The 13,014-nt window shown below is 34.0% G+C and overlaps 1 protein-coding gene across 14 annotated transcripts in view; it reads right to left on the bottom strand.

Annotated features, from left to right (window-relative positions):
- RAPGEF6 (Rap guanine nucleotide exchange factor 6) overlaps nt 1-13,014 on the bottom strand; it is a 191,365-nt gene that overhangs the window by 136,387 nt on the left and 41,964 nt on the right. For all 14 annotated transcript variants that reach the window (XM_045487928.1, XM_045487967.1, XM_045487913.1 and 11 more), the window contains one exon: nt 8,310-8,379. In XM_045487928.1, the coding sequence (XP_045343884.1) occupies nt 8,310-8,379 (70 nt within the window). The remainder of the gene's footprint in view (nt 1-8,309; nt 8,380-13,014) is intronic.

Here is a 13,014-nt window from a genome sequence, read left to right on the forward strand (position 1 = left end):
TCTTCTAAAACTCTCCACTAAATCCTTGTTAATACCCGTCAGCTGTTTTAAAATCTGCATGTTACCTCTGATATTTGGATCTCCTGTGAATTTATTCCTTCTGCTCATTTTCCCTCTGGTTTCTCTATACTTTTTGATGTACTCCACGGAGACTTTACCTATTTCATCAACTGTCAAATTGTTTTCCAAAGACAGTGCATCACTTTCTATTTCTACCAGCGATGTATGAGTGCTTGAATTTCTCTACACCCTTGCCAATACTTATTATGGTCCACCTGTTCTCTTACTGTTCTTTTACTATCTGTGGGGAAACAAAGTCTTCCCTGGGCCTCTTGTGCTTCCACACATTTTGCTGCATTGGCCAAGAATGCAGAGTCCTAACCACTCATTAACTGGGCCATTTCTCAGAGCTGTGCTTGTAGTTAGCAATCCTGAAGGATGAGATAATGTTTCCTGCTGGGAAAAAAAAAAAAAAGCAGGCTGCTCACTATAAAAGCAGTCATTCCCCAAGCTCAGTGATTCTCAGTTGTGATGCAAACCTACTAGGTGTGTGGCATCAGTATGGGCCACCCAGCATTGCCTCTGTGGGACCTGGGAAGCAAGAGGAATCTAGAGAAATATGCAAATGATATGCTGCTTGCTAAACTACAAGTAAAAAAGTTCTCTGTTTCTGACCCACAAGTCTTAAGTCTTCTGCCAACATATATGAAATAAGTAAACTACCAGATTACATAGTAATCAAATCCCACACGTGATAACTATCTAGTTTAGCATTTTTATTGCTATTTTAACACTCACCCGTTTTATGCAATCAATAACATCAATAAAGCTTATTCTTTTTCCTATTTCACTCTCCCTTTTCCTTCATTTGTATTATTTCTATTCTATCACAACATATAAAACTGTAGTGTTTCCCTCACATCTCTACCTGTGTTTTAGTCTTACCAGTACATTTATATATTTTAAACATTCATCTTTGTTTCTTTTACTGAGGTTTTCCCAGTTATTTCTCAGGTGGATTAAATATCCTCTAGCAGATTCCTTAAAAACAGCTCATGGGTGTGTTCCCTAAGTTCTTCTATGTTGAAAACTGTTTTCCCCTAACCCTGATATAGTGTGGCTGATATAAAATCATTAGTTCATACTTTCCAGTTTTATTTATTTTTCTTATTAATGTTTGAATGCTTCTATTTAGTTTTGTGTGTGTGTGTGTGTGTGTGTGTGTGTGAGAGAGAGAGAGAGAGGGAGAGAGAGAGAGACACAGACAGAAAGAGAGATAGAATCTGAAGCAGGCTCCAGGCTCCCTGCCCAAGAGAGAGAGAGAGAGAAAGAGAGACAGAGAGACAGAGAGAGAGACAGACAGACAGAATCCGAAGCAGGCTCCAGGCGAGAGAGAGAGAGAGAGAGAGAGAGAGAGAGACAGAATCTGAAGCAGGCTCCAGGCGAGAGGGAGAGAGAGAGAGAGAGAGAGAGAGAAAGAAAGAAAGAAAGAGGGACAGAATCCGAAGCAGGCTCCAGGCTCCCTGCCCAATGCAGGGCTCAAACCCACGAACTATGAGATCATGACCTGAGCTGGAGTCGGACGCTAACTGCCTGAGCCACCCAGGCGCCCCTATACTTCCTTTTTTTTAAATGCTGCTCTACTATCCCTTGTTTTGATTGTCCCAGTGGTATTTTAAATGTTTGAATCGGTTCAATTTGTTTGCCTTTGAAAGTTATGTGAGGTTTTTAACTGTAAGCTTCAAGGATTTTTTCTTTGAAATCAAATAGTTTTATCAGGAAATGTCCTGGAAATCGTAGTTATGGGCTCATTTCCCCAGTTCCTAGCAGACCCTTTACATGTATAGATCTGAATCTTTTTTAATTTCTAAAGAATTTTCATTAAGTATTGTTTTAAATATAGTTGCTTTCCATGGATTTCTCTGTCTTGGAAGTGTTAAAATTATGAACATTATCCCTTCATTGCCTAACTTTAATTTTCACTATTTTCTCTGACACTTGTTCTATTCCAGCTTTGAGATACAATTCACATGTAAGATTGTTTAAATTCAGGGGTGCCTGGGTGGCATAGCTGGTTAAGCATCCGACTCTTATCTTGGCTCAGATCATGATCCCACAGTCCGTGGGTTCAAGCCCCGCATCAGGCTCTGCGCTGATGGTGTGGAGCCTGCTTGGGATTCTCTCTTCTTCTCTCTGCCCCTCCCCTGCTTGTGCTCGCGCTCTCTCAAAATAAATATATAAACTTAATAAAAAAAATTAAGATTGTGTAAATTTAAGGTATACAATGTGCTGATTCAACACATTTATATGCGAAATGATTTATCATCATTGCCTTAGCTAACACCTCCATCACATAACTACCATTTCGTTTCTGGGGTGACAAAGTTTAAGATCTGCTCTCTCAGCAGCTTTCAAGTACATTAATACTTCTGACACCTTGTACTTCATTCTTTTTGTCATTTTCATTTAGTTTTTTCCTTTTTTCTTTAAGTATAGGTGACACACAAGGTTAGTTGCAGGTGCACAACATAGTCATTTGACAAGTTTACACATTATGCTATGCTCAGAGCTACCATCTGTCACCATACACATTATTACAATATCATTGACTACATTCCTTTCATTCCCATGACTTACTCATTTCATAACTGGAAGCCTCCATCTCACACTCCCCTCCTTCACCCATTTTATCCACCTCCCACCCTGCTTCCCCTCTGACAACCATCAGTCTGTTCTCCATATTAATAGGTCTGATTCTGTTTTTGTTTTTGTTTTTTAACATTCCACATGGGTGAAATATGTTGTCTTTTTCAGTCTGACTTTTTTCCTTAAGCATAATATCCTCTAGGACCTTCCATGTTATCACAAATGTCAAGATCTCATTCTTTTTATGGCTGAGTAATATTCCATTGCATATATACTATATCTTCCTTATCTATTTGCCTATAGACACTTAGGTTGCTTCCAATTCTTGGGTACTGTAAATAGTGATGCAATAAACATAGGAGTGCATGTATCTTTTCAAACTAATGTTTTTGTTTTCTTTGCAGAAATACCGACCAGTGGAGTTACTGGATCATATGGTACTACTTTTTAAAAATTTCTGAGGAACCTCCAAGCTATTCTTCACACTGGCTATAACAATTTACATTCCGAACAACAGTGTGTGAGGATTCCTTTTCTCTACATCCTCACTAACCTTTATTTCTTGCCTTTTTTGATAGGTATAACATGATATCTCACTGTAATTTTGATATGTTCAATGTACCTTATTAAACTTTCATTTGAGTGTATTCTCCCTGAGGCGTCCTTTGTTTCTAAAATAATTTTATCCTGTCTCTTCAATTCCTTTACTGATTTTATACTCTTTGATTCTATTTTTCTTCCCATTTTCTTTTCTTGGTTTTTGAATTCCTGATTTTACGTTTTTAAAAAGTGTCCTCGAATGCTTGACTGAATATGTTTATCTCTAAAGTATGGTCAATTTTCATCTGCATGGTTTTTTTTCTAGAATGGGGATAATTGGTATGTAATGAATCTGTTTCTTATTTTTTTTGTAATAACTATATGCATTTATTCACCTTCCCTTTTTATCTTTTTGTGATACTGGAATGTTTTACAAGATTCCTAGTTTAATAGGAAATTATCAAATACTTTGAGGTCCAGGTATTTTAGGATACTTTTTCCTTTTGTTTTGCAGGGTGGGAGGTGGGGAAAGGCATCGTAAGACTAATTTTGTGTTCACTTTGTCTTGCAGAAACCTAAAATTTCCCAATGTGTTTCTTTCTTCTTTAGCACTTAAAAACCTTTGTCTTAACCCCGAAGATACACACTTAGAAGACGACTTTAGCAAATCATTTCATTTTAAATGACTTCCCTGTAATCTGTGTTCTGATCTATGACACACACACACACACACACACACACACACACACACAATTTTACATTTTGTGTGGAGTTAGTCCTTCTGGCAGTGCAGGTTAACCTTAGTCCCCTTGTTAGCTTCCATCTTGTGTGTTTTCTGCAAATCTGCTTGGTTGGCCTTTGCTCACCACAAAGCCTTGGACGGCTGAGGGTTGGGAAAAGACATAGAGTGGGAGAGATAACATGCTGAGAATTGGTGTGTTTTCTCCTTTTACTTACTATTACTTTTAAAATTTGTCGGGGCGCCTGGGTGGCGCAGTTGGTTAAGCGTCCGACTTCAGCCAGGTCACGATCTCGCGGTCCGTGAGTTCGAGCCCCGCGTCAGGCTCTGGGCTGATGGCTCAGAGCCTGGAGCCTGTTTCCGATTCTGTGTCTCCCTCTCTCTCTGCCCCTCCCCCGTTCATGCTCTGTCTCTCTCTGTCCCCCCCAAAAAAATAAATAAACGTTGAAAAAAAAAAAAACCAAAAAATAAAAAATAAAGTTTGTCATTCTCTGCTTCCAAGTTATGCCATGAGCATGGTATATGTGTACAATTCTTTCACTCTTCTTGTAGTTCTGCATTGTATTTGGAGGAAATGTTGGGAGACACTTTGTTAACTGGTTATCATTGTCTTCTACCCAGAGGAGTGAGTTCTAAAACTTTTCAAAAAGGAACTAACAAATTCTAGAAAGCAATACAGGTTAAAAGTTAAATAATGTTGTCATGGGGAAGGTCTTTCTAATAATAAGCATGACCCTAACCAGAAAGTTCTAAGAGGAAAATACCTTTATAAAAAAAAAAACCTGATGTAAAATTCATTTTAACTTCAGTGAGAAAATGATATATTTACAACACTGTATAAGCAAAAGGGCTCATTCCTTAATAAAAAGCTCTTAATAAAAAAATTTTTTTAAATAAAAAGAAGAAGAATCCAGGTAGGAAAATGGGCAAGACAGAATAACAGTAAGAAAAAAAAGTGCCCATAAATAGGTATATGAAAGTATGCACAAGTAAGCTGCAAGAGGGAGATTTCCTTATAATATGTCAGATTAAGAAGACTAACTTAACAGGTGATCAGGAAGATGTTCATTACCAGGCATTCCCAATCACTAGAGGAGTTACTCAAATTTGTACAAATATACAATGAAACCATTTGAAAGAACTTATCAAAATAAGAAACATTTACTTCTATCATATTTGCAATTCTACCTTTAAGGAATGCTAAATAATTTCATGTAAAAAAATACAGAATACCAAAGATTTATACTGGTACAAAATATTTAATACATTTTTATATATCAAAAGATATAATATTGGGGCACCAGGCTGGCTCAGTCAGCAGAGCATGCCAACTTGATCTTGGGGTCGTGAGTTCAAGCCCCATGTTGGGTGTGGTGCATACTTATAAAAAAAAGATGTTGTCATGGTGATAAACCAAAAAACAAAAAAAATCAAGATTCATAGGACATTTTGATAAAATCCTTCAGAAATATCAGAAATAAAAATCTTAAAACTATTTTGTATTATATTCTCCTATAACTTATAAAGCATTTTTTTTTTTTTTTTTATTATGCTGCTCATCAATGAAATGAGGTTTCGGAATTTAAAAATTACCAACCAACCAACAATAAATCAATAACTATTTGATGTGATTTTTTGGTAATTCTTAAGATATTATATACACACAATTTTTTTTATGAAACATCTTAGTATAAATTGACCCCAAAATATGTCAATATATATTTCCTAAGAGCAAAGATTTTGTATCACACAACCCAAGAATATTTCTCAAAATCAGCAAATTCAGTATTATCTAATCCACAAGTCCATATTCCATTTTCATCAATTGTGCCAAATGCATTTATAGCCACATTGCCCCTCTGTGTCCAAGATTTAATACAAGATCAAGCAATGTGTTTAGTAATGTGTCTTTTTTTGGTCTTTAATCTAGAATAATTCCTCAGTCTTTCTCTGTGTTTTTTGACACTGGAATGTTTAGAGTATAGGCCAGTCAATTGGTAGAATGTCTTCAATTTGTTTTGTCTGGTATTTTCTAATGACTACATTCAGGCATGCATTTCTGGCAGGAAATTCTCACAAATGTGATAGTTTGTCCTTCTCAGTTCATCATATAAGGACTAGTATGTTATCAGCTTGTGCCCAGACTGATGGTGGTAGCAATGATATTCATTATAGGGGTATCCTCCATGTTACCCCATTAGAGATTTGGTAATTTTTCCCTTCACAAATGATTTGTGGAGAGATATGTTCAGATTATGTAAGTATTCTGGTTTCTCAAACATTAGCCCCCAAGTCTTAGCATTCATTAGTGATTTTCTAAAATCATTTTTTCTGTATTTATTAGTTCACATTACATTATCAGGAAGAACATCTCCCTCATTCATTCATCCATATCTGGAGAACTTATAAATTCTTATGTTATATACAGGGATATGATTAATTAATATGAATTTTTATGTAGATTCTCAAATTGTCCCAGATTTGGCAAACAGGAGTCCTTTTAATCTGGTTCCTCTGTCTTTTGCCAGGTTCCGATGATTCTGAGTATTTCCTTGCTTTTAGGATGGATGATTAAAATATTTTATACTTTGATATAGAGCTAAATTATAAGGATTATACATTTGTAAAATCTCAACAACTTGTACACTTAAAATAGATGTATTTGTGCACATCACTCTAGCTAGCAGCACTGTGCACTGTCTCCAATGTTATGAGCAAGCAATTCTTAAACCACTCTGTGTAAATAAATATAATGATAATAGAAATCAAGTTTCTCACTGGTAGAAAAAGGAGGTACAAAAAAGCCAAGAGGAAAGGCCAGAATAAACTCTAGGTATCAAACACATATAGAAAGAAAGATATATGTACACCTAAGTGTGTGGGTATACATACACTCACAGATATATTTTCTAACTCTGTTTATTGAGAGGCCCTATAAGCAAAGAGGTGCTTGGAGAAATGAAAACAACTGGCAGCCACATCATGGCTTTAAATACTGTCCTCCAGTAAAAGCAAGCAGGTGTGCTTAGAGAAAAGGCTAACTTCAGATATGGGGAGAAAAAAGCTTTCCCTTTGACTTAAGGGAAAAATTAATTTAATAATATATGAGTGATTAATTTCTACGTTATTAGCTTAACATAGTGAACTAAATACTTAAAAATGGTTAAGACAGTAAATTTTATGTTGCGTATTTTACCACAATAGAACCAAACAACAACAAAAAAATGCACATGAGAACACTGCAGTAAAAAGCACAATTCTTTCCTGATAAAGTAAAAGAAATACAAAATAGATCAAATGACAAATCAGTGAGAAAACTAGTACTTCTTGAGCTAGTTTTCTTGCCATGTCCCTCAATACATTTATTTAAAAGGGAGAGTTCTGAGGCCTTACTAGATACACTATATATACCAACACTTAAACATAATACATAGTCCAAGCCTTGAGCAAACTTCAATGGACTTAACATTCACTGAATACTTACTATGCAAGCAGCACTCTGCAATCCTAACAAAGACACAAACTAATTAAGACCTAATTTTTGTCTTTTAGGAGTTAAAATATGAAATTTAGGACAGTCAGTGCATGATAATGTAGGTGATCGAGTTTGTAGAAGAGAAAACAGAAACTATTTGAAGATGTGCATGACAACAGCACCATGAAATGGTGAAATGGTTTAGTTTTGATGCCTGACAATAAAATCCTTCATTAAGAATGCAATCTCACTTCTCAATAGTTTAAAATCAAATCAGATGACAGGATCATCTACATGAGATGCTAGGAGGACAATGAGTCGATCGAGGTCATCTCAGAACAGGTTAAAACAAACCTGTGTTTTTGGTTCTTTTAATGCTTAGAAAACAAAATAAAGTTAGATTTTCTAACTTTACATCAACTACCTAGATTTCTTAGGAAAAAGGATTATTCCTTAAATATACTCTAAGTAAAAATATTAAGAACTAAACCACTTCTTACTTGGTTATAATTTTGTGTCTCTTTGTCTCTCTTTCCCTCAAGTCCAGCACACAGAGTGATGGATGTTAAAAGATTATTAACTAAATTGAATAGGAAAAGAGAAAACACTCGAAAAATCAGGGTGCCTTCATTTAAAATTTCTGGTAAAACTAGTAGAAGAAATCACCAAATTTGTAAATGTTGTATGTAACTGTATCATTTTCCAAATTTTCTCAAGGATCAGGAAAAACTTAAAGTAGATAAAAACATATCAAATTTGGTATATAGGTCTGATGCTACTTAGTATTTTAAATGTCACAGTAATGGAACCTCCTTCAATATTTAAAAGCTTACACTTAAAGTTGAAACTCAAGTATATAAAATAAAAAACAAAGAAAAAAAACAATTCAGCATTCTTTAGAGTTCTTACCACAATCATTTCTGAAGGCTCTAATACAAGACAATCACATCCTCTTTTTCCTCCAAACTGCTTACCAAAACTATAAAAAAAAAAACCAAAAAACAATTTCTTTAGCAAAGATTACAGATAAAATATATCATATAGGAAAAAAAAAAAACCCAAAATCCTAGATGTTAACCAAGAAATTGTAACCCTATCACATATGTGAATAAGATTTTCTTAAAAACAAAATCACATTTCTTCTTGTTTACAGATATAAGTGATCTCAACAAAATTCTCTGTAAAAATTCTTTTAAAGTATCTGCCTTCAACTCGTCTCTAAAGCTAATCATAAAAGATACTTGCCTAATCTCAAGTTTTGATTTTGGTATAATGTTGAATTAAAGTAAAACACCTAATAAAAAATGAAGCCACCACTATAGAGTACTTTTATGAAAATAAATTATTATAATACTTTGGAAGCAGTAATAAACTAAAGATACAAAGAACTTAGAAAATATAGCTACATTTAAATACATAAATAAATGTAGTAAGATAAAGAGGTGATTTATTTTTCAAAAACAGTGTTGGGAGTCCATGGCTAGTTCTTTCATAAAAACTAAACTGATTTAGTTTTCAAAGAAAATATATTTCTACATTCTTTACCTGGGAGAAAGATTTCTCAGCAAATCAAAAAAGCGAGCACTCATAAAGGAAAAACAATGTTTCCTTTTGAAAAGAGAAACTCATAATTTTAAAAAGTGGGGAGGAGGGAAGAGAATAAAATACTTGTTAATTATCTAACAGACACAGTATTAACATACCTAATATGCAAACCACACTTAAAGAAAATTATAAAAGCAATCTAAAATATTACATCAATGAAAATTAAGTACCATGGCCAACCATAAAATATCTAAAATATTGCTCCAAAGTAACCAAATTAAAAAGTAACTCCACTAATCATGCAAAATAGAAAATATCAAAAAGTAAACTTAATAAAGAAATACAGAAGTCCTTTATAAAACATTATGCAATTTTATAGATAGACTGGAAACAGAGATTGAATAAAGAAAGTGATCTATCATGTACTTTTATGAAAAATTCAGTATTATAAAACTTTTAATTCTCCACATAAAGTTATATACAAATAATGGTTCATAACAAAATCCTAAGGTGCCTCCTTAGTGCACAGTAGGCATCACGTCAATCTTGCAACAAAATCTTAATATCTAATAAATTACTTCTAAACATAAAACTCACATTTTTTTCTTAGGCAGAACAGTCTATTTTTTGTTTTTTTCCCCAAAACATCACCTAATCATCTTATGCATAAAACAATTAGAAGTAAATTTGTCAAAGTTTGCTTTTACCGAAGATAGAGAAACAGGGACTAGATTTATTCTCCCACCTGAAAAAAAAACTAAAACATCAGACAAAATATATAAAACATCAGTTTCAAGACATTGGAAAACAGAAAGGACAGGGCTGTGATCCCTAGAAGTGAAAATAAAAAAGACTTCATTTACGTATGAGCACTATTTCAGAATTAGGAAATTTCCTTCTCTATGTCTAGTATGCTCAAAATTTTTATCATGAGGGGGAGCCTGAGTGGCTCAGTCGGCTGATTGTCCGACTCTTGATTTTTGGCTCAGGTCACAAGCCCTGCATCAGACTCTGAGCTGATAATGCAGAGCCTGTTTAGGATTCTCTCTCTCTCACTATGCCCCTCACCCGCTGGTACTCTCTTTCTCTCTCCAAATAAATAAATAAACTTAAAAAAAATTATCATGAACAGGTTTTTTTTTTTTTTTTTTTCAAATTTTTTTTGTTTACCAGAAGTATATGGCTTTTGTCCTTTATTTTACTAACAGAGTATATTGTATTAATTGATTTATGGATAGTAAACCCTCTTGCATTCCCAAAATAAATCCACTTACTCAGTTTTTAATACTTTATTAATATATTCCTGGATTTGGTTTGCTGTTATCTTGTTAATGATTTCTGCATGTATGTTCATGAGAGATAACAATGTATAGTTTTCTTGTGAGGTCTTTGTCTGGTGTGTCAGGATAATATTGGACTCATAAAATAGGTTGTAAGTGCTCCCTCTTCCCCTATTTTCCAAAAGAGTTTGCATAGGATAATTAACAGTGCTTTCTTAAATACCTGAAAACATTTAGCACTAAAGCTCTTTGGGCCTAGGCTTTTCTATGTGGGCATAAATGTAATGATCAATTTCTTTACTTTTTATAAGTATAATCAAAGTTTCTCTTACATTCTATTTATGGCAATATGTCTTTGTAAGATTTGCCCAATTTGTTATAAAGTGGCTCATAAAATTTTCTAATATTTTAATTTCTGTAGGACAATAATGTCTCTTCTTTCAAGCCTCATTTTGGTAATTTGTGTTTTCTTTTTAAAATGGTCAGTCTATCCCAAAGTTTATCAACTTTGTTGACCTTTTCAGTTCATTGATTTTCTCTATTGTTTTTATGGTTTTTATTCCAGTGATTGCTACTCAAGCTTTACCTCTTTTTCAAATTTACTTTGCTATTCTTATTCTTAAGATGGAAACTTAACATGACTGAATTGAAACCATTTTTCTTTTCTCATGAAGGTGCTCCAAATTGAGTGCTGTGAATTTCCCTCCAGGATGCTTTAAGTGAAACTCAATATTTGACATGTGTTCGTTTTCATTCATTTCAAAACATTTTCTAATTTCCAATGTCAACTATTCTTTGACCTATGGGTCATTTATAAATATGTTGTTTAAATTCCCACATTTCTTTCTGGAATTGATTTATAATTTAATTCGAACATACTAAGAAAACAAACCCTGAATTATTTCACCCTTTTAAAACTTACTGAGATTTGTTTGATAGCCTAGAATATGCTCTATCCTGGAGAATGATCTAGAAGTCTGAAAAAAAAACAAAAAAAAACAAAAAAAAACCAATGTATCAAAGTGGTAATTGTACCTCTCAAGCTAAATAGCTTTTATAATTTTTCAATCTAGTGGTTCTACTGATTATAGACATCCAGCTGTAAGAGTTGAATTTCTAATGATCTTTTCAATTCTGTCAGTGTTTACTTCTTTTATTTTAGGGCTCCCATCAGAAAATATATAGATGGTAAAAACCGTTTTATGTTCCTAATATACTCATCCTTTTAGCACTATGAAAATTTGCTCTTAGTCTCTAGTAATATTTTGGATTTTATAATGGATTTTGATTGATATTGATATGACCCCTCCAGTTCTCTTATGAATATAATTTGCCTACTATATTCTTTTCCATCCTTTTACTACAAATGTATTTGTGCTTTGAACCTAAAGCATACAACTGTATCTTGGATTACCAAAGAATCTGTTAATCTGTCCTTTAAGTGGAGTGCCTAGACCACAAGTATGAAATTACTGACATGGTTTTTCTACTTATTTTGTAAATGCCTCATCTTTTTTGTGCCTCTGCTTCTACGTTATTGCCATCATTTCTATTAAACAAGTGTTTTCAGTGTACCATTTTAATTCCTGTGATGATTTTTAAATGCTTTTTTGTTGTTAAATTTTTTTCTTTTTTCAAATGTCTATTTATTTTAGAGAGAGACAGAGCACAAGCAGGGGAGGGGCAGAGAGAGAGGGAGACAGAATTGGAAGCAGGCTCCAGGCTCTAAAGTGTCAGCACAGAGCCCGATGTGGGGCTCGAACCCATGAACCGTGAGATCATTACCTGAAATGAAGTCAGCCACTCAACCAACTGAGCCACCCAGGTGCCCCTGCTGTTGTTAAATTCTTAACAGTTAATCTAGGGATTACATTACGCATCGTCAACAAGGCAAAGCTGTCCATTCTCACCACTTCCAATCAACAATGTACTGGAGATTAAAGCCAGTGTAGTAACACAAAGGAAAAAAAATTAAAGGCATAAACAATGGGTACAAAGAAATAAATGTCTTTACCAGAGACGACTCATTCTGAGTGCAGCAAAACTCTAAGGACCTATAAATTTTCTTAGAAAACTTAGAGTGTATCAAGATCACAGGATATAACATCCATATATAAAAACGAATTAGCAATGTTTTTATATACTAGCAATGAATAAAATAAACATGAAATGAAGCAAACAATGCCATCCAGAATAGGATCAAAAAGAAAAATACTTGTAAACAGTTTAATAAAAACATAAGACCTACGCACTGAAAAATATAAAATATAAGTGAGAGAAATGAAAGATGTAAATGTAAGTAGAAACAATCCATGTCCATGGATCGGATAATGCTATGTTGTTAAGATTACAAATGTCCCCCAAGTAATCTAAAGATTCAAAATATTTCCAGACTTCCAGTTTCTGTTCTGGCATATAAGAATCTTAGAAATTGCTATCTGTCCTAATAACAAGTAAAAAAATGAACTAACTAGTAAGTCACCCACTTTTTCTTACCTCTGTAATAGAATTGAGATAACTGAGCAAACTGTTGCCCCCAAATTGAAGGGAAAAGACAAGTATAGATAATTACAACCCAGAATAGCAATTTCTGCAGGCACTAGCGCCTGGATAAGAAAAACCAAACTATAATTGATGAACTGTTGGAAGCTCAGTGTGGACAACTCTGAGAGTTAAAAACTTCAGAGACACAGTCAACTGAAGGGGCCTCGACACTTTTGAGTTTTACCTCACTGATCTCTACCAGGATCTCAGAATATATAAGAGAGACCCTTGTACTTCTGGCGGGG

The sequence above is a fragment of the Leopardus geoffroyi genome, chromosome A1 (genome assembly GCF_018350155.1).
Source record: "Leopardus geoffroyi isolate Oge1 chromosome A1, O.geoffroyi_Oge1_pat1.0, whole genome shotgun sequence".
Taxonomy (NCBI): Eukaryota; Metazoa; Chordata; class Mammalia; order Carnivora; family Felidae; genus Leopardus; species Leopardus geoffroyi.